We start from the raw sequence: 24,303 nt of genomic DNA, 5'->3' as shown, positions 1-24,303 counted from the left end.
GGATATGTACACTCATACAGGGTCTGTTAGGACTGCCTAGTCGTGCAGTTGTATATCCTCACAGGCTCGTTTTGGCTAGATTATCCGATCTTGGATATGTAAAATCTCACAGGGTTCTCTTCTTGAGAACAGTTCCTTAACGGTTTACGGAATTTATCAAGTGACTTTTAGTGTCCTAATTGTGCAAACTCAGTTACCCACTCATAAGGTCAATAGCCACCAATTTAGGCACAAGCACATATAAATTTGATTTGACAAGTCCAAGATTTTTTATCATTACTTTAGAGAACAAATATATATCAATTCAGATGACCATACAAAAGGTCGTGAGCCACTTGTCTAGGCTCCAGCATTCATTTGATTTTATTTTTTCGACTATTTTTTACCCAACACAACTCCTACCTTACAAGGGTATTTGAGTTCCTCGATAAGGTCATTATCCATGAGTTGTTCGGTTGATATAGCATAAACACGACCCGCCACAGGTTTTTGCTCTGCCATAGGTAGTGGCCGCCGTTAGAATGGAGAAAGTTGTTGTGTTTATTGGGAGGGTCCTCCAGATCGCATATTCCTTTGTTGATGATCTGAGGCCTTCTTGTGACATTCTCTTATATAATGACTTTGTTTTCTGCAATATAAGCAAACTCCTGTATCGCGGGGACATGCCTCTCTGGAGTAATGTGCACTATACCTCGAACAACAAAAATTGGATTGTTGGTAGGGCTGAATGGCTTTCTCTATTTGCTATAGTTGCTCGGCCAGTGGAATAAAGTTCTTTACTCAAAAATCTCTTTTATTGGAAGATAGTTATGATTCCTGCCCACCTGAGAACGTCCTCTTATTGTTCTCAATGCTTGCTTAGACCTCTTCCCTACGACTCCTTTGGATTGCTCCCAGTCGGTGTGAATCTTCGAATTTGCCACCACAACAGCTTGAAATATTTGAGGCATACTTGTCGACCTTCTCCTGGTCAATCTCGGATAACCAAGAGCAATACCGCTCAAGGTTATAAAATTTTATAGTATAGTCAATGAGACTTATATCACCCTGCTCTAATTCTAGAAACTTCATTTTTTTCTTATTACTAGAGTATAATGAGAAGTAATTATCCAAGAATGTTCTCCAAAAGTCACCCCAAGGGATGACCTCCTACTCTTAGAATTGAATAATTTTTGTGGTATCTCATAACTTTTATGTGTTGTCTTTCAGCCTATACGTGCCAAAATTTGTCTTTTTGCCCTCTGGCACTTCCAATACCAGGAACGCACGTTCTGTTTCTTCGATTTAGCTTTCTGCAAGTTCTAGATCAGCTCTACCAGTGAAGACCAGTGGGTCTAGCTTAAAGAATTTTTCATAATTTATTCATTATGTGCTCTCGTTGTGAGGCAGAGCGAGTTCCTGCCTCATCTCACAGATGGCAGTCACCAAATTATTGAGTCTCTAACAGGAACTCTTGTGTGTGGGACTCCTTACTTGACGTGGTTGTCCTCATTATAGGAGACATTTATCTAGTTACACAACGTGGTTCAGTTTCTCGATATATATATAATAAAGTAAAAAAAATTACTTGTATATATACATTGTATCGGAACAAGCATATATCGCCTTTAATTACAAGTGTCGTGCCTCACTGGCAGACATAGGTGGCAAAATCCTCACACATGAGTTTGTTGACTCAAAACATAACTAGTTCCTAAGAACTAGGTTTCTTTTTCAATGTAAATAGCCTCAGATAGGCATGTTAGTTGCCATATTGCCTTGATTTAGGCGCAATTAGAGTTTGCTCGGGTAGTACCTTTGCACTGTCAAGTGAATCTGGTGGGTAGACTGGTGATACCCGTCAATTCTGTGGTATGGCAGCATTATGACTCAGAGAGTCCAAGATCAAAATGGGTGAATAAAAAGAGTTGTATCCCTCATTCGGGTCATTCAGGCTAGGTGTAGGAGTTTTTGGATGATAACTTGGTGAGCGATAGAACTCAATAGTGAAAAGCTAGCCATTGTTCCCTAGACTCGGTGATCCTACCGAGGTCAAAATGGTACTACTACCCACACTAGAGTGATGGGGTCCACTGATGCATGAGATCTCATCTCCAAGACCAAGTGATGCTTGTTGACCCATATCGATGGTGTATTTTCTTTAGCATTCGTTTGCGAAATGCCCCTCTTCCACACAAAATTGACAGTCTTGAACTTCGAATAGATACAGTCATTCGAAATGCATGATTCGGCACCGATAACAGTAGCCTCATGAATCATGGGTTGCCATCTATAGTTTGACAAGGATTTTTCACGATCAGAAACTCGAAAATATACTTACAGTGTGATACTGCAAACATGAAGGATCTTGAATCAAGTTTCTCAAACTTAGGTTCTGATATCAATTTTGTAACGCCTCAAATTTTCAAAACAACACTTGATAAAAAATTCATGGATTTCTTTCTTTTTCTTTTTTTTGCAACAAAATTTAAAAAATATTTTTAACTGCAGAAATAGACGATAATGAGTCATAGATTTTAGAAACCACTGAGCAAGTCATAGGTATGTGGGAAAGCACTCATTGACTACCAAAGTGTTTAATTTATTAAAATGAGTTGTTTATTAGAAACATCACTGATTGGAAAAGCAGTATTCTATGAAACTGGTTTTATAAATGAAACAGTTCAACACTGTCTGGAGAAACCCTGAAACTCGATGTCATCTTACTTTACATATTGTATTGCAAGTTCAATACCTGTATCCCCCATTAAACGAGGTCAGAACCATCGTTGGTCTGGTAGGAAAGCATTCAAATTTAAAGTATGCATAAAGTGTGAAAATACAAGAAGCCATTTTGGGCCATAGTTTGGAACAATGTCGCTCAATTCTCCATGACTTAGCGTATATTGCAAAAGTTTCTTCAGGGCCACGATTGGAATATCAAAGCTCAAGTCTTCAAGACTTGGCATCTTGGTTTCCCACGAATCCAAGCTCGAGCTCCTCGAGCTTAACTGAGTTGTGTGGATACAATATGGGTCTTTGCTCTATCGGTCCAGTAGTATGCTGATCTCAACACATTTCACAAGGTTATGCATGAATCATCAGAACAATGCACATTCATTCATTATTGAACCTAATAACTAATGCATTGTTTCGATATTAACTTGTTCATCCCCCTAGTATGCAGGAGAACTTATCTTTGACATCAAACGAAGTTATATGGAGGTTTATTATGTTATGCATTTTATGTACCCCAGATGCCTAAGTGACCCTGTTTGTAATGAAGCAGCAGTCAAAGCTCATGTCGGGATAACCCCACAAGGTTATTTTGGATGCATCATCTACTGCAATAGTGGGGTTCAATCCTTAGATCTTAAGGATAACTCGACCACCAAACCTTCTGAGTGATGGAGAGGTCATTTGAACTCTTTGATTCATAATAAATTCATGTCACTCACGATAGTACCATCATCGTCTGTCATGGCTAATGTAAGTCTTAAAGGAGTTCGGTCATTTAACATTAATTATTCAAATGCCACTTGAGCAAGTCAGTGTGTTCTGCACTAAGGGACATATGTACCCCAACCCCATTCAGTATTCTGAAGCACGGACTGCCCATGTGGTTTAGAGACTACCGTTAAGTTTTATTCATATGCATGCAAGACCCTGCTCTCGACATCTACGACCTTCAAGAATGCCTCACTCATTTCGAGTGGAAAACTAACTCTGACACGCAGACCCTTATGAGTCTTGTTGTATAACAGTGTTTCACATGAGCATGCATATACAATGATCACCTTGGATCGATTGCTCGACGTATATAACCACAACGAGTAATAACCTAGTCAAGGCGCAACCACTACTCTGACGCACCAGCCCTTACGAGTATTTTGCCCTTACGAGTATTTTGCCCTTACAAGTGGAGGTGAAATGAGCCATTCTGACAGGGTTCCAACAATAAGAGCATCATCGCGCCATTCAAACTAGTTCAAGCAAGTATTTTGCCAGACATTTCGACAACATTTCCTTTGTTTGACAAAGGAAGCGTGATGATTATTTCTACTTATAAAAAGTAACTTGTAAGAATTTTGACAACACCTCCTCTGTTTGATGGAGGACGTGCTACTCCCTTTCTAAGCTCGTTGAGCTTCTTTCAGAAAATTTGGCAATATATTTTCTCTTTGATAGAGAAAGTGTTGTGTTCTTTTAAGTTCGGTGAACATCTTTTCAGAAAATTTGGCAACACTTTCTTTCTTTGACGGAGAAAGCGCTACGCTTAAATCGAAGATAGATGTGCATCATTGTACATACTTTGCATCTATCATGGTTCATTGGAACCTAGGCCTTAGTTAAGCCATATGCAAGTGACTTAGATGTTTTACGAAAAAACAATTTTACATAAAAAGCAAAACCTTTTCAATAAGAGCTTCTTTCATCAATCAAGGTCTTGATCGAGGATGGCATATGAAATCGCATTTGACGATAAGAGTTGAACTTCGTTTGTACGCTTACTTATGCACAACTATATGTAGTATCAGTAGGAGCATGTGCACGATATAGCACGATGACATAAGTGAAAGCATACTTAAGGTTCGACTGGTGAAACTGAACTAAATAACTTCCAAAAATCAAATACGTATATATTTGTAAAAAACAAGAGCCTTGGCATCCTTCTATGCGACAGTAATTTTAAATGTATAAGCATATATATATTATGAAAAGCAAGAGTCTTCGTATCGTTCAACGCGACGATAATCTTATAAATATAAGAAAATACATATATATTGCAAAAAACATGAGCCTTGACATCGTTCAATGTGACAGCAATCTCAAAAGTGTAAGCAAATACATATATATTGTAAAAAGTATGAGCTTTGGCATCATTTGATGTGACGGCAATCTCAAAAGCATAAGAAAATACGTATATATCGAAAAGAGTAGAACTTTGGCACTATTTGATACGCAAACCTAGCCAAGCTACGCGGCAGTGCTCCAATAAAATGGTTGAGGTACTCCTTTACGTCTGGTATGATCACAACCAAGAGTGTCTCTTGCAACTTTCAACGAAACAATGATACGACGAAGAGTAGACCAAAAACCGGATTGGACCTAGCTTAGGTCTAACTAGGTTTGAACCTACCTCAATTGGGCTAGGCTAGGTCAAATGGGTTAGACATATTCAAGAAAATGGTAGAAGAGGTCAAGCCCTCAAGGCTAAAAGGTTTTGTCCCAACTGAGTTCAGTCTAGGTCAAGTGAGTATAAGCTTACCTTAAGTAGGCTAAGTCTAGGTCAAATAAGTTTGACCTAAGCTAAAACCAAGACAAAAGAGAAGAGAGAAAAGTTAACCTGGTAAATCAAGTGGATCTTGACCAACTATGCTCAGCCTAAGCTAGGTAGGTCCAAGGTCACTTCAAGTGGACTTCGTCTAGGCTAGAACCAACAGAGAGAAGAGAATGGAGAGGGGCTAAAGAGAAAAAGGAAATAGAGAAGAGGGGCGAACAATTTCTAAGAAGGGTCGCCCCTTATTTATAGACAATTTTGTAGATCTTAGATCTACATATAGTCTGAATCTGATCCAGTTAACCCACTTGATCCAAGATCCAAAGTTTATGGTGAAATAACAAAAAGACATAATTGTGGGGCTCATTTCATGATTCCATGAGATATTTATGTAAAGCCTATAGGATATTTTTTGTGAAATATTTTTATATGATTCAACAGATATTTTTGTGGGTCCCCCATAGTTTAGGGGTTTCGTCAATAATTTTTACAAAAAAATGTGAATACATCATTTTGTTCGCATCAACGAAACTAAACGAGGTAGCTCATTGAAATCTCTTAATTTTATTCTGGAAGAGGGTTAACTCCCCGACACTTTGAGCATATATCTATGAAAATATATAAATCATAAATATAATTGATTTATTAAAATCTATTCATTTCATATTTCGGATTCATATAATATTTTTACATAAAATACCTCTTAAATTTATTCAAAAATTTCACTGAAATTTTGTGGGTCCATACAACGTGAGTCCCATGACATAAAGTCGAAGCCAATGGAAAACCACACTGATGGAAAAGCTTGTGGATTTTTACACCACGGATACTAAAACATACCATGGTCACAACACGACACCTTTCAACCCATAGCAGACGTCTGAACTATAACAGTGGTTTCTCGCTATCAAAAACAGAAAGGTCCCTTATGAAAGGCATATTGCATGACAACCTCAGTAATGGAATGATGACAATTGAAAAGAGGACAAATTTTGGTGTCCGCTTATGAGAGAAAACGAGCAAAATTGAAAGTGACAGACTTGCGTTGCAGCTCCCTCTCTTCAACAGAGTTTTCTGCTGTCCGATTGGGATCTCACTCTGTTAGGTGATTTCACACTTTTAACAATGGGGATGACGAGTTTAAAGACGACATATATTAGAAAATAAATCAGTGGGAATGACAAAAGACAACAGTAATCCTACTTGAACGCTTCTCATCTCTAAGTAAAACGTACTGATATCTAAAGCACCTCTCTTCCCAAAAGGTCCGACAGTTGCTTGATGTTTTAATGTCGGTCTTCGGCAGTTAATACTTAAAAATACACACTTTAGGCACTAACTAAATTAAAAGAAAAAATCAGTTTGATTTCTTGACATAAATAATGTTATTATAGTGCCAGTTGTATTGATTTAGCATATGCCAAACTTCAACTTCACTTGACCTTCCTTCAGCTCCTTTAAAGCTTTAATATAAATCTTTACAATACGCACTGGAATGAAAGACGCAATATTTGTGTGTGTGTGTGTGTGAACAGCATGGAATTTCCGGATAATGAAAGAAATACAATAAACAATCATGTTATTAAGAACTCTTAATTCACATAATTGAAAACTCAGCGGGTATACGGCAGCCTTTTTGAAATAACAGTGAGCAAAATGGACACAAAACTCTCGAACTCTCGAGTGATCATATCAGGGTTGGGGCAAAGTTACCATCCTCGCTCATCGAGTTGCCATCGTCCAAGTAAGCTTGTAGATCCTGAATGCTTGATTCTCGCCTTCTCTTCGCTTCCTCGATGTCCTCTGCACTCAAGAAGCTGGGTTGATTCGTCGAGGAAAGCAGCCTCGCCCATATACGATCTGTTATGCACACTTGATTTTGCTTCTCCGTCACAAGCTGCAATCGAAGGAAAATCAGGCATTCGGCCCCCACTTGCTAATCAATGCTTTTAAAATCTAAATTGTAAACTAATAACACCAGTTGATGTAATTAGCTTTGTTAGAATCTCCTAGTTATTTAGCAACCAAACAGTCACGGTTCGATGCCTAGGCCCCCCATCCCCTATCACCTTGGAGGTGGAAACCAACAGCACTTGTCAGCAGTTGGACAAGGTCTAATGTTGGTGACAGCTATGAACGAGTCACTAGAATATGAGAACTAGAAACGTGGGCATTGGCATGGTGAATTTGCTAAGGATCAACCGTTGGATTGTGCATTTTCGATGAAAAAATGCAATTTTTGAATGCTTGAATGTTTATGAAGATTAAGAGTCATTGATGATAAAGCTTTAAAAAAAACTAGTTTATGCATCAAAATAGGATGATTCAAGAACGGGTTCTTATATAAAACCAAGCATGTACATCACATCCATACGGGTAGATTCAAGAGAAAAGAACAAAAAACCCATGAAAATCACAGTTCACATTAGTTCTCATATTCTAGTGACTCGGCTATGCGTATAGTTAATGGGAGCAAGTAATTAACTAACATGCTTCATTTGGGTGATGATCATAATTCAAGGTTATGACTGTGACTTACAGGGATGGGTATATAAGCATGCCTGCCATTAACAGGCCCAACAGTGAAGCCTGTGTATCCAGCCATGGCACCATGCAGAGCACTGTGAGCAAGGAGGGTGCAGTACACGTTGTCCGAGGCATTGCTGTGAATGGCACGAATCATGTACGTTGGATCTAAAAAACGAAACAGGTCATTTTAAGTTAGCTTATCTTCAGGCCGAATCAAGCTCACATTACAATAAGGCTATGATTAGGAGCATTGAACCGGAGCTTGTGTTGTGGTTTCCTCCATGCTCTCATACTCTTGCTGTTTGGGACCAGTGGCGTTGCTAAAACAATGCGTTGGGACGCCACCACCACATTTCAACACCTTTCACGAAAAGATTTTTTGGCAACTCCATATCTCAACATCACATGTTGTTTCCATCCCATTGCAAGGCTCCCAAACATAGCCTAAAAGTCGCTTAAAATTCACATACCTATGTATTTGAGGTTCATCACAATCTTTTTCTTTGCAAAGTGTTCCTGAAAAAAGATCAAACAGTAAGGAGTTCGTCATTGATGCAAAAAACATGTACCGAATATACATTTCTGTGAAGCTTGACAATGCTTTATGACCTTGAAAAGTGGCACATGGGGTTGTAATTTAGCATGCAGAAAACGACTAGAACATACCTTGATATTCTGAGATAACCATAGCCCAAAATCAAGGAAAAGCTTGTTTCCTGAAGCATCTTTCTGTTCCATAGCACGCATGCTTTCATCAACAAGATTCTGCCCAGCACCTTCTGCTATGACAATAACCATGTGACCATTCCCTCTGAGTCGGTGCTCCATAAATTCAAAGAGTCCACCTTCCCCTTCCAAATAGAAGGGGGATTCAGGAATTAGGCAACAGTCCTAGGAACCAGAAAAGAGTTTTGTCAACCAATTGAGGTAACATTGGGCAGCAATTGCAGACTAGATATTCAAAATAAAGTCCCATCGGTTTAATAATCTTAAAAGCAAAAACATACCACGTCTCTGCTAGCCAACGTAGCATACATGGCAATAAATCCTGCAGCATCCAATGCATGACCAATTAATCACAAAAGCAACAAAATTCTTAACATATAATTGAAGCCACTTAAAAGATGGGATACGTTCTCATGAACAGAATCCAAAACATCTCAAAGATCAGGATCCAAGTTTCCCAAAGGTAAGACACGATTAAGAAAAAAAGACATCTCATGGAACTAATCAAGTTTCTTGGGCATCTACTAAAGATCAATTCAGGACTTCCATAAGGTTTTGAGTCGCCTATAGTTTCTAGAGACAACTTAACTGGATAAAAATCAAGCCAGTGAAGCTGTCATAGAAGGGAAGACTTCAGAAGATAACATACTTCAAGTTCTCCATTACAAACTTCGAAGTTAGGTGAACCTCTACTGAGTTCCACTTGCATGAATCTGTACCTATCCAACTGGACTTTTGACTCAGATAAACCTAACAACATCACATGAAACCAACCAACAACATACCACTGTTGCGACCCATCAGCTTCACAAGGCCCACGCCATTTTCACCACTTTCAGCTTCAACATGTGCTGCATTGATGGCCCTTTGAGCCTCTTCGACTGCAGTATCAAAACCAAACGATTTGTCGATAACCTGAAATGAGGAATAAAGTGGAAGAAACATTAGAAACAGGATTCACCAGTATAATATTATATTATCCAAGAGACAAAGGAATGATTCATTCTAAATGACAGAAGCAGTTTACCGCAATGTCATTATCAATAGTCTTTGGAATTCCAACAACTGAGACTTTAAGACCACGCCTCTGGATCTCCTGCAAGGTACATGGACAGAGAACCTTCAGATTACTAAAACGGCAAGATCAAATAAAGTGAACACAATGAGACAGGTCTTATGGTACATTAGAATTTTAGGTTGATAAGGACAGAAAAGCAGAATGAATGAAGAAGTAATGAACAATTAGAACTACCTACAGAAAATGAATTTTAACGAAAGCTAGAGGTCCACCCTCTCAATTACATATGAAAGCAAGACTGACTACAAAATAAAAGCATATGTTCCCATTGGATTTTGAGCATGACACCCAGTGCCATACATCACAACAAGGTGGCGACATTGCCACAGATAGGTAGGTGGCACCGACTGAACAGAATCAAGACAGAGGATTGCAGAAACTCATTTTTTTCCGATCTGTAAAGTGGGAGAGTTGATTGGTGATATAAAACAAAAGCATTAGGGTTGCAGTGGACACTGATCACACATTAGATATGGGCACGATGTGGAGAACATATTCTACATCAATTACCAGAGGACTTCCTAGAAATGATCATAACAGGATCTCACAGGTAGTTTGTCGCCCATAAGTCATGGGCTTCTAGAACTGCTACCAATGTGTAAAGAAAGACCTTTTTAGGAGGGACTGAACATTCATTACAAAATCTTAGCTCTTTGATTAAATCCATGTCACTGAACCTAAAAAAACCCGAACTTAAACCTTGAAATCGATGCATCTTAAAAGTACCTCATAAATATCAGCAGCTCCTTTTTGAGTACCATCTCCTCCAATTATATACACCTGGAACAAATGAACCCCGCATTACACCATGTTGTCGCTAAGGCATGCGGTAGAAGCAAAGGTAAAATACCAGAAACGATTTCAAACTTTTCTCAACCTACCTGATTAATACCACGGTCCTGAATGCTGTCAACGATTTTCATGGTGTCTTGTCCACCTCGCGATGTGCCAAGGATGGTCCCACCTCGCTTATGGATATCATTTACTACTTTTGGTGTCAAGGGAATGGTGTTGCGAGCGTAGAAGCCCTTGTATCCTCCCTGGTGATTTGAATCAAGCAAAAGTTAACCACATTAAAGAATTGTGCATACATAAAAACAAATTTGCATAAAACTTTAATTTTCCTATGGATTTTACCTCAATTCCAAGAACCTTGGTAACTCCATACATGTGGAAGAGGCCACACACTAATTCTCTTATCACTGTGTTAAGCCCTGGGCAGAGGCCACCGCATGTTACAATAGATGCGCTTACCTCATCAGATTTGAAATACACCTGAATTTTCCAAAGAGGCTCGTCAGGACCCACTGGGAAATGTTCTGCCAAAAGAAGGAAGCAGGAAAAGAAATAGACATCTTTCATGGTGCTAACACACAAGTAGAAGAAGATGGCGTACCTTTTCTCGGGGCCCTGCTCGTCGAAAATGCGTTCCCCTGAGGCCACCCTTGCGAACAACAACCTGTGATTCAAGAACATCGATCCCTGTCAATACTCTTCACCAAACACCAACATTAAAAACTTGATTGCAAGAAAACAAATTGAGAACCCAATAAGATGCAGCAGCATCGGATAGTTACCCTTTGAGCAACGGTGTCATCAATGTTGACGAAATATTGCCTGCAGAATCAAAGAAAAACACGTCTTAGATGGGGGACTATGAGCATATTCAGTGTATGACATGGAGATGATTGAAGCCATCTTACTTGACAACCGAGTATGCGGGATTGAACTGCAGAGGATTCGTATAAGTCTGCCAAAACACACAATCAAAAAAATTATGACTCGTTCTACTGTAACCGTCAAGTCAATCCAAGGGAGAAAAAATAGGAACAAAAAGATTAATCAACCAAACATATTTACATAAAACGAAAATTACATAAGTTCGACGGATTAAAAGGGTAATTGCGCCTAACCGTCTATTAGTAATGAAAGATCGAAAAAGTAATTTGGCCGATCCCATTGGACATAGAAAAGCTTCATAGATTGAGGCACAAAGATCATATCAATAGAGAGAAAAAAAAAAGGCAAAGAAATCCACTGAACAACCAGATATAAAACTAGGAAGCAAAAAACAAGTTCATAAAACAATGAAAATGAAAGAACACCACTCAAAGAGTCGATTTTACAACAAAAGGAAAAAAAAAGGTATTGAGCAAAAAAAAAGGTTAAGAAGAAACAATACAAATCAGAAGAAAGAAAAGGGGTCGCAAAGAGACTCAAAAATTATAGATTCTATACAAATCAATTGCCTCAAAATCAAAGTATAGCTTAAAAAAAAAAACTTGAAGAGAAGAAAAGGGGAAGGGGGTGAGGATCAAGCGAAAACACCGAACATTTGCCAAAAAAACTCGAGAGAATGTTGCTTCGGGAAGAAAAAGAAAGAAAAACAATGGGTGCACGAGGAAGAAGAAGGGAGGAACGTGGAAGAAGAACTCACGGGAAGGTCAGGGATGTAATCGGTGAGGTGAGGGACGTCCTCGAGGACGTATCCGGCGTCACCGATGAGGATCTTGGGCTTGGATCTCCCCATGCGGCCTCCCTCCTCCTTGGTCGTTCTCAACTCCGACTCGGACCCGACATTCACGATGAACCCACGGTTGCCCTCCTTGATGATGGCCAAGCTGTTGGTGGCCTCTATCAGGGTCTGCGCGTGGGAAGCTGAGGAAGAGAACGAGTCCATTCAACAACAGCAAGAGTCCACGAGTAGTAGCTGTAGTATAGTAGACGATGACGATGATGATGAGGAAGAAGAGGTTGGGATGGAGTATTTATGGGAGAATGGAGGAGGACCGTAATCGTCAGGAAACCAGTCCTAGGGTTTCTATTTGGGAGGAACGTCCAAAACCAGGAGCGCACCAGGTCATGGCGGTGGATCGGATTCGTCACTCCCAAAGAGAGATCTAGAAGATGATGGTGGGGTCAACACAACACGGAAACAAGCAGAGAAGGAGGGGGTTCTTTTTTCGGCTCTCCTTTCGTGTGCGTGTGAGAAGGCTAAAATGGGAAAAAGAGATGGAGAACCGTGCGGCCTCAATCAACTGCCCCTGCTTATCGAAGGTAATTACTAATCACGCCACTCACATCATATTTTTCGGCGGGCTTATTTAGTCCCATTAATTACCACCCCCATCTTACCCATTTTGAAAATTTTAAAAAAGTTTTATAGCAATGTTGTCAGTATCGGAATCCGACATGTATCGTTTGGCCAACGATTCAGGTGAATCGTCCGATACCGATTCTCAAGTGAATCGTTTTAAATCTGGCAAAAAATAATTAAAAAATATTACATGTCAATCAAATCGTGACACGCATTAAATTTATTGAAATTTTAATTTTATGCTATTTTTTTATATTTATTAAAAAATAGCAGATTCATGTCAATATCATATCAATTTTTTGACCATACGATACGTATAGGCCGATTCAGGCTGATATGCACCGACGGGATATAAGGATGTCAATGGGTAGGATTTAGGCATTGCCAAATTGGACTTAATCGGACCTGACCTAATCAGATTCAGAGTCTGATGAAAAAAAGATAAAAGCAAACCTGGATTTAACTAATCTAAAACCTGATTTTTACACTTAACTGGATTCAAATCTTAGTCAGATTCGGATTTGGATTCAGATTTCAATGCAAAATTAATATTATGATACCAATTCAGCTACTAAATCCAACTAAATAGATTTGAATTTAGGTTACATACGACCCGTTGACGTCCCTAACTGGATAGCAGATCGCAGAATAAAATAGTGGGATCAACTTCATTAACAATGGCTAGCTCTACTGCAAAGGAAAACTTGTGAATGTCACCGAACGGTCGCTGATGAGCGGTTTTCCCTTAAAATTATCAAAATTAAAAAAAAAACTTCTTAACAAAGTATTTTCTGCTAAGTGGCATTGCCTGTGATGCTGCCAGGCATTTTGATAGCACGCTCACATACCTACTAATTTTTCGCCCTCTAACGATTTTACAAATTGTCGCTTGATTGCTGAATAAATCAGCCTTTGCAAATCGTTAAAAACAATAATGATGGTTGCATGGCGTCACGTCAATTACAAATCACTAAATGCACTAGTAATTTTTGTGTGGCTTTGCATTTTTACGAAACTTGTAATGGGCGGAAAATAATGGCATTGTATGGGCAATTTTATGTGTTTTTTAAAAAACCTTATCTTCATGTATAAATATCTAAATTTAAAAAGATTTTGGTTAGCCTTCACACGTACTAACTTTTCCTATATATACTAACTAATTATTTCCAAATATGTGACTATTTTTTGTAAAACATTTTTTTTTCTCATATATGTATTTATGATCGGATGTCAAAAACTTGTGTTTTTATAATCGTTGAAAAGCTAAGATGGAGGCATATAACTTTCATGTTTTGAGTTGGAACTGAAAATGTAATACTTAATATTTTTCAAAATTTTAAAAATTTATTTAATTTAATAATAATTTTTAATGTGAATTCATTAAGAATTAATTAATTAAATAGATTAGGATGGCACTTTGGAGTATAGGAGTGGATCCTATAATGGATCTGAGACCATTTAGATAGAGTCTATAGTCTAAATAGGATTCAATAATCTATAATAATTAATAATAAATTTAAATAAAATTAATTTAAAACCCTAAATTAGGATGGAGTTTGAACAATCAACCTTAAGGATATTTAGGTAGGTGTCAAGCCTCTATGAACACTCCTCCCATGATTTTCAGAAAAAGAGAAGAGAGAGAGAAAGGAGTACAGTTTTAGAGAGAATGAGGCTAAAGAAGAAGAAGACCAACCAAAACCCTATCTGAGTTCCATTGTTTTTTCGATGACCAGCCGTTGGAGTCAATCACCTTAGCTTTTCCTTTTTATTTTAAGTGTATATCACCCTTGCTTTTCCTTTTTATTTTAAGTGTATGGTCTGATACATGGTCTGTGTGTTGGTCGTGGACAACATTCACTTGAGTTGTGAGAGAGAGATCTAAGGTCTTTTTTTGGGTTTCTACGGTGTTTTGGGTGTTTTTCGTTGCATTTCGATAATTGTTTGCATGTTCACTGTGTTATTTGATTGCTTACGCATCAAATGTATGAGGTTTCTCATTATTCAACATGTTTAACGTTTAGTATAGGTTGATCAAGCATGAGATCGTATTTCTACAATTAGATTTATGTTATATTGATTTTAAAAGCTCTATTTTGCTTATAATCTAATTATTTTTAAACATATGATTGATTTAAACTGTTTACCGAAAAATGATATAGATTCATGATTAAATGCATGTTGCATGTTATATCTTATGTTTATTGTATGCTAGACCCGGTATCTTTTCAAAAATCATTTTTGTGAAAATTGTATTATCTTATGCAAAAATATTAGATCTTATGTTTGATTCATATTATTAATTAGATTTTTGCATTAACAGTATCTTTGAATGTCTGTATGCATGATTTGGATGTGTTTATGATTAATCAAATTTGTTGTATGCATGTTCTTAAAGGTTTTTATGAAAAAACTAATAAGTGGTTTCTTGAAAACTATATCATGTTCTGTATTTTTTTTCTAACAAGTTTTAAAGAAAATTATGGTTATCCAAAATGGTGAACCCATAAATCTTAAAAATTTAGAGATATATTTCAGACATGTAGGAGCAATCTCAGACAAAAGTTGGGCTCATTTGAGTTCCTAGTTAGGAGATACGACCTCTGCAAGTTGACTCGGAATTTTTGTCTCGACAAAAATTCTGTGTACATTACATGATTTTAAAATGTATTCCTCCCAATATATTTAGGATTTATTATTGAGTTTTTTATGTGTGTTAATTTGTATATTGAAGACTACATGGTAAAAAATTTATTGATTCGTCACGGTTTGAAAATTAAAAATCACGCAATATTGTTCCAGAATTTATAATTTCTGAAAAGCAGTTTGTTAAAGAACAAAAATAGACTGCAGTGTATAATTTAAAATTCTCTGTGGTATAAAATTTAGACTTAATTTTTTTTAAGCTTGTATTAGACACATCAAGCAAATTACATAATTTATTTCATTCTGTAAATTTGTTGGTTAATGTTTCATTGGTAAGGCCAAACCAAATAGTTATGTTCTATGAACAGGAAACAAGTTTCAGTACAAAATTTATTATTCTCTGATCCGGAATGAAGTTGGATCTAGAGTTTCTCAAGTAGATAGTCAACACATGTGCATCTACAGTACAAATCTGAAAATTTATTTCATTTGATGTTATGCATGATGAAATTTTCACTGACAAATAGAAATTCTATTTTTTACAGTTTTGTATGTAAATTGTTTTGGCCTAATTGTATATAATGTGTTGAATTACTTGCATATGAAGGTTCTAAGTATGGACCAGATCTTGTTTATACAACATAATGGTAATATATATCACGATGTCATGTTATATATGTGCTTATGATGATTATGTGTAGCTTGTGATTATGATATGTGGTTTGTAAATATCGCATGATATAAAATGTTTACTTCTGTGTATGAAATGGTTTAAAGAAGGAATCAGATTTTTATTATGGCTTATGGTTGAGCTATGTGTGAGCCTAAGTGAGGCTATGTGTTAGTGCATTGATTTTGTAATAATCTTGTAGATGCTTTATTTATGTTATGTTATGATGCATATGATTAATTGCACTTGTTGGCACACGATGATACACTATTGTGATCGAGCAAGAATTGCCCAATCGGATGTTGCATGATGATGTTCATGTTTGAGCTAATATGGAGATCATGTAGCATGATGATGTGCTATAAAAATTGTGGATCCAGATGTGTTATGGGTGATGAGAATAATGAATATTTAAGAGGCAAAGGATGCATAAACAATGTACTTAATTTCCTCTTGGTTGCCCTATTTTTTTCATGGGACCTGAAAGGGTGTTGTCATGGGGGACAACGTGATACTAAACTTTGTGGTATTGTTTTTTCTAAGAACTCAATATTGATGTTTGTGTTCTCAACCACTGTAGTAGGGAACATAACCATTGTTTTGGACTGAAGACAATGAGGGTTGGCTTCAGTTGTTACCATATTGGTATACCAAGAAAAGTGGCATCAATGGGTATAAATGCCCTTATCGTCCCAACATTCGGGTGTGGATGCCCCGATGTTCTAGCTAGGGTGAGGATGTCTGACATCGATCAAAGTACATATATGGGATCTAGTTAATAAAATACAATTGTATATGGTTAAGATATCTTGGAAACTGCCTTAGACTTTGGGTTTTTGCTGATGACAGTACCTACCGAGGAGTCAAGATGAAACTTAATTTAATTATAAGTGAGATGTTCATGCATTTTAAAGTTAGTGTCAATAATAGAGATAAAAGTTACCTCATGCATTATGCATTGCTTCATGTTGCATGTGTGTAATCGGTTTATGTATTATGTATGCATAGGTGCATATATATGAGGTAAGGTGGCATGCAAATTTGAATTGATATGCATAGGTTTTTGTATCATGTGAGACTACTCTCGTACTGAAATTGTTATGCTTTGGTTCATGCATCTTATACACATTGATTTTGTATTATATGATATTGCAAGTATGTTTGATTTGATTTATGTTACAAACATATCTAAATTGTTGTGTATGTTGTATTGTTTGTATACTTGAATTTGTTTGTGTGCAAGCATATCTGAATTGTTATGCATGTTTTAATGTTTTCTAAAATATATATTTGGTTGATTTATGTTTTGTCCTTTATCGTTGGATAATGTGAGATTTTGTATGAGAATTGTGAGTTCTCACCCATTATATTTAACATTTTTCAGATGATGAGGCTCAGGCTTAGCCAAATGGTGTGATGACAGAACTGACTTGCTGGTAGTGGTGATGTTTATTAATTAGTGGTTGGGTTCTAAACATTTTGGGTGGATTTGAATTTTAAACATGTGAATTTAAATTAAAGTTTATTAAAATTTATTATGGGTTAAAACTATTTTATTTTAATTTATGGTTTTAAATGTATGATTTGTATGGTAGATATAAATCTATAAAGGACTCAAGATCCATAGGATGTTTTCCGCATTGAAAAATAAATTTGTATTTCATTTTGGCACTTTTGACTAAGGGATCTTGTCTTTGGTATCTCCTTTTCTAACTGAGTTCTTGTGGGCTATTAAATGCTCGCGCTTGTATACAAGTTGTCTCCCTATGGCTTAGTCTGTTTGGAGTGGGATCAGAGATTAGTTTTGATGTCATTCACTTTCTTTTATAAAAAAATTATGTATTTTTTGAAGTGAATTTTGGGTCGTTACAGAGATAGTATTAGAGCAGGTTTAGAAACAACAATATGATTCATAAATTCACACTCCAGAAACAATACCCACTTCATCGATAAGAATTATTTTCTTATGCTTGCATTCGTGTGATTGTTGATATGTTATACATAGTATAACCTTTTCATTGATTCGATGAGTATTTGATGATGGGATCAAATCTAAGGAGGTAGGTTAGACCTAAGGGTGTATCGCAATAGATTTTGTCGGGATACAAAATTATTGGTCTTTTTTAAGGGGTGAAGGTGTTCATAAGAAAAGCAAGATCGTAACTGATTTGTAGATGTCTCGTTATGCGACCGAGTGAAAACAAAAGAGGGGCTTCATTATGGATGTCCTTAAAAACATGGCTCAAGCCATGAACACTCATGCTTAAAACCAGAATGACCAACACTTGCCTATAGGTGAGAACCATAATCTGGATGTAGTAACCTATATAAAGTTCTTAAAACTTGATCTGCCAATATTTTTTGGGAAAGCCGACCCTAAAGTTGAGGAAAGATGGATAAAGAAGATTGAGTGAGCCTTTTGAGTATTGCCCATGCCTGAGGAGAAGCAGGCAAATTTTGGCACCTACTGCCTGAAGGGTGAAGTCAAGAAGTGGTGGGATACGGTTTGGGAGGTGAGATTTATCGGGGTTATTCACATACTCTGGAAAGCCTTCCAAGAAGTATTCTTAGAGACGTACTTTCCTCTGTTTTCCCGAGAGAAGAAGTTGCAAGAGTTTCTAGAGTTAGTTTAGGAAAACATGAGTTTGGTGGACTATTCTACCAAGTTTCAGAGCCCTGGACGCTAAAGTTCGAACTTGTTCAACAATGACAAGATGAGGGCGTCTAAGTATGTCTGGAGACTCAAGGATGGGTTGCAGGTTCATGTGATGACTAGTCACCTGATGACCTTCAATGACGTGATCAAGTTGGTGTTCATTTTGAACAAAGAGTGGGAGAAATCTAGGGTGAAAAAATCCAAGATATCGATTGGCAATGTTGGAGGCCACAAGAAATAGAATTTGGGTGGTAAGGTGCAGCAACCACCATTCAAAAGTCAAAAATTTGAGCAATAATGCTACCAATCCCAACCGTAGTAGAGGCAGCGATAGATGTCGAACACCCTTGGATTTGTCCACGGTGTAACTAGTCATCTTAGTGAATCATTCTCTCTTTTTACTGGCAATTGTTTTAAATGTGAGCAATTGGGTTATATTGTTCGGTATTGTCTGACCAACCAAGGAGCCCGAGGCAACCAGCATTAACAACAACAAACTTAGAGGAGGAACAACGGGTGTGTGTATGCTACCACGACCGCAGAGCTGGACAACCAGGGTGAACCTTACGAAGGTGGTTTTTGAGGAGTAGGAAACTCAATTTTATCGTAGGTGATTTTATTTTTGTTAGGGTATCACTCTCTAAGGACGATTTGTGTGAGCGATATTCTCATTCATTTTATACATTCTAATTTTGAGGACAAAATTCTTTTAAGGGGGTAGGAATGCAATACTTAGCACTTTTCAGAAATTTAAAAATATATTTAATTTAATTATAATATAAATTTAGTATTAATTAATTAATTAATAGTATTTAATTAATTAAATAGATGGCACGTTGGAGCATAGGAGTAGATATTATATTGGATCCTAAACCTTTTAGATAGAATCCATAGTCCATCTAGGATTCCATAATCCATAATAATTAATAATAAATTTAAATAAAATTAATTAAAATCTCTAAATTAGGATGGAGTTTGACCAATCAACCTTAGAGTCGAGTCACCTATAGAGAGAAGATAGGGGGATGTCCCTAGCGGATATCTCTCTTACTTGTGTGGGGTGCTACCTTGGACTTGTTGGTTAGAGGCTTAATTAAGAAGAAAACTGATTAGTTAGATGACGTGGATTTAGTTTGACTTTTTGACTTGCATTAGGGATATTTTAGGCATATTTGTAAGTTCAGATTAGAGTCCAATCAGGAAACAAAGTGAAATATTCCTAAAGGGGGAATATCCAATAGGATATTAGGTAGAGTCCTAGTTGGAAAACTCAATCAAAAGGGGGCGGGGGTGAGCTTTTGTAGAGGAGTCCATAGTGGGTTAAGACTAGGTTAACCCACCTCTATTATTTAAGTAGGTGTCCAGCACCTATGAACACCACTCCCATAATTTTTAGAGAAAGTAAAGAGATAAAGATAGAGAAGGGAACACAGTTTTGGACTGGAGGCTAAGTAAGAAGAAGACCGATCAAAACCCTAGATGAGTGTCATATTTTTTTTGTGACCAGTCGTACGAGTCGATCACCCTTGCTTTTCCTTTTTATTTAAAGTGTATGGTCTCATACAAGGTTTGTGTATTGGCTTTAGATAACATTCACTTGAGTTGAGAGAGATCTACAATCTCTTTTCGGGTTCTTACGGTGTTTTCTGTATTTTTTATCATGGTTTGATACACGTTTACATGTTCATTGTGTTATTCATTCGTTTACGCATTAAAGGTACATGGTTTCTCATTAATCAGTATGTTTAGGGTTTAGTATAGGTTGATCAAGCATGAGATCGTATTCTTATAGTTTGATTTATGCTATATTGATTTTAAAAACCCTATTTTGCTTTTGATCTAATCATTTTTAATCATATGATTGATTTAATTTATTTATCGAGGAAAAACAATATAGATTCATGATTAAATGCATGTTTTATGTTATATTTTGTGTTTACAACATGCTATGTGTGTTTATGTATGAATTTAATATGGTTTTGATGGATTAGAAATTTATTTGAAGGATTTTATAAGAACAATATATTTTTCGAAAATCGGTTTTGGGAGAAACATATTATCTTATTTAGAAACATTAGATCCTATGTTTGATTCATGTTATGAATTAGATCTTTGTATTTACAGTATGCTTGGATGTGTGTATGCATGATTTGGATGTATTTTTGATGAATCAAATTCGTTGTATGCATGTTCTTGATGTTTTTGATAAAAAAACTAAAGTTCTTGAAGTGGCTTCTTGAAAATTACATCATGTCCTGTATTTTAATTCAGATTAGTTTTAAAGAAAATTATGGTGCTCCAAAATGGTAAATCCATAAATCTTAAAAATTTAGAGAGATGTTTCAAACATGTATAAGCATTCTCAAAAAATACAAGTAGTCAAGAAAAGCAATAGTTGAGAAAAGCAGAAGAAGTAGTAATTGCAACATAGAAAATCAAAGGAGAAAGTATTGTCAATAACCATCACCTGCAGAAAAAAGATAAATACATTATGGCAACCATGTAGGAGCAATAGGTCAGTGGGGCAGCACATCCAAACAAGAAAGGCATCAAGTGATTCAAGATAGCTTTCCTACAAGATGGTAGGAATACCAAGATGGCACGTCCCACCCATTATGGAAACTGCAATCTCAGAAAAATATAGTAACAAAGATTCAATGCAAATTAGGAAGTTTGTCTTGTAAGAATTCATTTATTGAGCCATGTAGTCTTTTTGTATATTAATGGAGTCACTCCAAAAATATATAAGAGTGATAGAGAAGAAGAAAAGAGAGAAAAGAGAAAAGGAAGAAAATAAAATAGTATTCTTTCCTTTTCATGGATATAGGCATATATTGTCGAACCACTTGCCAAATCACCAAGACCACTTGCTTGATTCACCAAACTACCAGGATCAAGCATTTTTTTCCTTTCCTTCTCATACCCTCTTAAGTCCAACGTGTCCACCATGTATGTCTCATCTTCCTTAACATGATGTATAGGCAAATCTTAGTTTCATGGGTGAAAGTCGAGTTTCACTGGTGAAAGTCGAGTTTCACTGGTGAAAGTCGAGTTTTGTTGAAACTATGAGTTTCGATGAATCGATGACAGCGAAGGTCACTTTCACGTTTTAGCAAAAGGGTAAAATTGCTATAAATGCCTTCAAAATCAGTAGAAAATAGGTAGGTGGGTATGTGAATAATATTGTGATAACTTCTGACTGTTATTTGAAATGTCATTATTCTTAGAGGTAGTACAATCATTTTTCGTTAATCTTTAGAAAGTATAAACAAATTATTTGCAACTTGTTTGTGAAATTGATGACCATGTATGGCAATCATTCGCTCTATGTTTACAAGTATGTGTCAAGGGCTCATCAAGTGCAATGTGTTTGCATAAAAAACATATGTCAATCTATCTTGCTGAATGTCACCTATTGAATTCATACTATGGGCTTCAGTTGCACCTGAATCAAGTGCCATTGCAAGAGAAATGGTGGCATATGCTTTTTGCATAATCACATTATGTGGGTATCTATCTTTGCCTTGGAGTCAAGTCATGTTACAGGGTAAAAGAGTGTTAACTAGTCAACTATTGCTCTTTTAGTTAAGTTGCATGTCAGCAGATCCATAAATGAAAAACCCTAAATCTTATCGTTGATGGAGTTGTATACTTTTGAAGTATCGGTGAAACCATCGAGCTTTTGCACTTTTCTAGAGGTTGTATTGCTACACTATTTGGTTTGCGCCAACTTAACAAGCAGGAGAAATTGCCATAACTAGAAATTGTGAGACTTCACATCCCAATGCAATACACAAAATACAATAAGAAATATGCATTTATGCATAAACTACGTCCCTCTTTGACTAATCAAAATCAAATTAGTACCTCATATCAACAAACATTTGTACCATCAATGCATACAGAATGGTTTCAGTTGGTTCCCTATGATTTCAGACTTAACAACCCTTATTCGCACAAAAGTCCACCATATAAATTACATAACCTACTCAAAAGTCGACTCTCTTGAGTTCATGAGTCAATCCTTAAGCCAAACAGAACTTAAATAACACACATGAGTTGACTCTTGGGTTGCAAGAGTCAACTCTTACACTGCAGAAGTCGACTCCTTGATTAAAAGGGTCAACTCTTTAATTACAAGAGTCAACTATTTTATTACAAGGGTCGACTCTTTGATTACAGGGGTCAACTCTTACATTACAGGAGTAGACTCTTTGATTACAGGACTCAACTCTTATATTACAGAAGTCATCTCTTTGATTACAAGAGTCAACTCTTACATTGCACGAGTCGACTCTTTGTCCTCAAAAACCACAAACAACTAAGAATTGAGAAAGGCGACTCCAAATCTGCAGGAATTGACCTTTAGGGACAAAACAAAGAGCATGACATGAGAGAATCAAGCCTCGACTAAAATTAAACAAAAAATCCAAATTTTGAAATAGCAATATCAATAGAAATCTCATGGATTTTTGTCATAAAACACAAGATAAATAGTTCTAGAATAAAATTCTATGAGAAACAAGTTTAAAATTAGCATTTAAAATTCATACCCACTTAAACACACATGTATGCTTTTAAAAACACCAATTGTTAAATATACAACAGACATGGGCTTGCAAAATTTCTGCAAAACTCAAATCTAAACATGGTTTGTCAACTTCATAAAATTAAGTAGCATACCACGAATTTCTCAGCAGAAAACACTCATGATGCACACATTAAATCACCTCTCAAACATGCTAAAAATTCAAATAAATTAGTATGGTTTCAGACAAAACTTTATCTATATGCTTACATGCCCCTAGAGGTTCATAGAGTAAAAGGATTGCACCTTGATAATCGTAAGAAAATCAAAAAATCAACCAAATTGCGAGCTATAAGCACTCAAATTTGTAGACTCCCAATTAGTTGGTGAATCTTCTGAAAACTCACCAGTTAAGACTACCAAACACGAGTTTTGAAGGATGAAACCTCTCATCTTCAACTAAAACATGAAGAATGTAAGGAAATGAGGTGAAATCAGAGGAAGAGAGAGTGCAGGGTGGGTGAGGGGGATGAGAAGAAGAGTGAGGAGAAGAGAGAGAGATGATATGCATAACAAGAGAATGAGAGAGATTAAATTAGGTTTAATAAAACTATTTAACCCACATCATTACCTTCTTAATACATGTCAAATGAAGCAAATCAGTGGGGGTTGAACTATGCATTTTAATGACAATTGCTCTTACCAAAAATACCAAAGTGTCCTTATTATAAATTAAATTCTCCATCATAACCTTCTTCAACCAATTTTGCCCTTAATTGCTCCTCTAATTATCAAGATGTCATTACTCATAAAAACCAAGATCTTTTAAGTAAATCCCTAACCTATCTCTTGACAAAATAGTCCTTCATATTTTCTAAAAAAAATTAGCACATCCCTTGCCAAAAAAAGTATGGTTTTATCTTTAGATCAAATTGGATCCGATTCAAGCTCGATTTCAATGATTTCAGGGTCAATCTCTCTAGAAATCTAATATTTGATAATATTAAGCATGAATTGCACGTAAAAACTTACATCATTATATTAAAATATGAAAATTATGGTTACAGAATAATGGAATGTTACAAAAATTCACTATCAATGACGTGTCACTGA

At 36.4% G+C, this 24,303-nt stretch overlaps 1 protein-coding gene across 2 annotated transcripts; it reads right to left on the bottom strand.

Moving 5' to 3' along the window:
• Positions 1-6,819: 6,819 nt before the first annotated feature.
• Positions 6,820-12,570, bottom strand: LOC149820224 (ATP-dependent 6-phosphofructokinase 3-like). Of its 2 annotated transcripts, XM_089982478.1 has the most exons (14): positions 12,031-12,570; positions 11,297-11,343; positions 11,171-11,210; positions 10,990-11,052; positions 10,731-10,868; positions 10,475-10,633; positions 10,320-10,373; positions 9,543-9,611; positions 9,301-9,430; positions 8,797-8,837; positions 8,456-8,680; positions 8,260-8,305; positions 7,800-7,954; positions 6,820-7,157 (listed from the first exon to the last, which is right to left on the bottom strand). In XM_089982478.1, the coding sequence occupies exons 1-14, from the start codon at positions 12,271-12,273 to the stop codon at positions 6,948-6,950; spliced, it is 1,620 nt and encodes a 539-aa protein (XP_089838604.1). In that variant the 5' UTR covers positions 12,274-12,570; the 3' UTR covers positions 6,820-6,947. The 2 variants fall into 2 exon arrangements, with proteins under 2 accessions (XP_089838604.1, XP_089838605.1); XM_089982479.1 differs by lacking the exon at positions 7,800-7,954 and having other exon boundaries at positions 12,031-12,484.
• Positions 12,571-24,303: the final 11,733 nt, after the last annotated feature.

This window comes from Nuphar pumila, chromosome 12, assembly GCF_984573655.1.
Source record: "Nuphar pumila chromosome 12, dmNupPumi1.hap1.1, whole genome shotgun sequence".
Classification (NCBI taxonomy): domain Eukaryota; kingdom Viridiplantae; phylum Streptophyta; class Magnoliopsida; order Nymphaeales; family Nymphaeaceae; genus Nuphar; species Nuphar pumila.
The sequence above is the reverse complement of the archived record's forward strand: the minus strand, read 5'-3'. Positions and strand labels throughout refer to the sequence as shown.

Bases quoted from the DNA above. Each gene is read 5' to 3' on its own strand.
- LOC149820224 (XM_089982478.1), bottom strand. From the start codon at position 12,273: ATGGACTCGTTCTCTTCCTCAGCTTCCCACGCGCAGACCCTGATAGAG. The intron at 11,211-11,296 runs GTAAGATGGCTT...TTGATTCTGCAG, and splicing joins CCCGCATACTCGGTTGTCAA to GCAATATTTCGTCAACATTG. The intron at 8,681-8,796 runs GTATGTTTTTGC...TCTGGTTCCTAG, and splicing joins CGTTGGCTAGCAGAGACGTG to GACTGTTGCCTAATTCCTGA.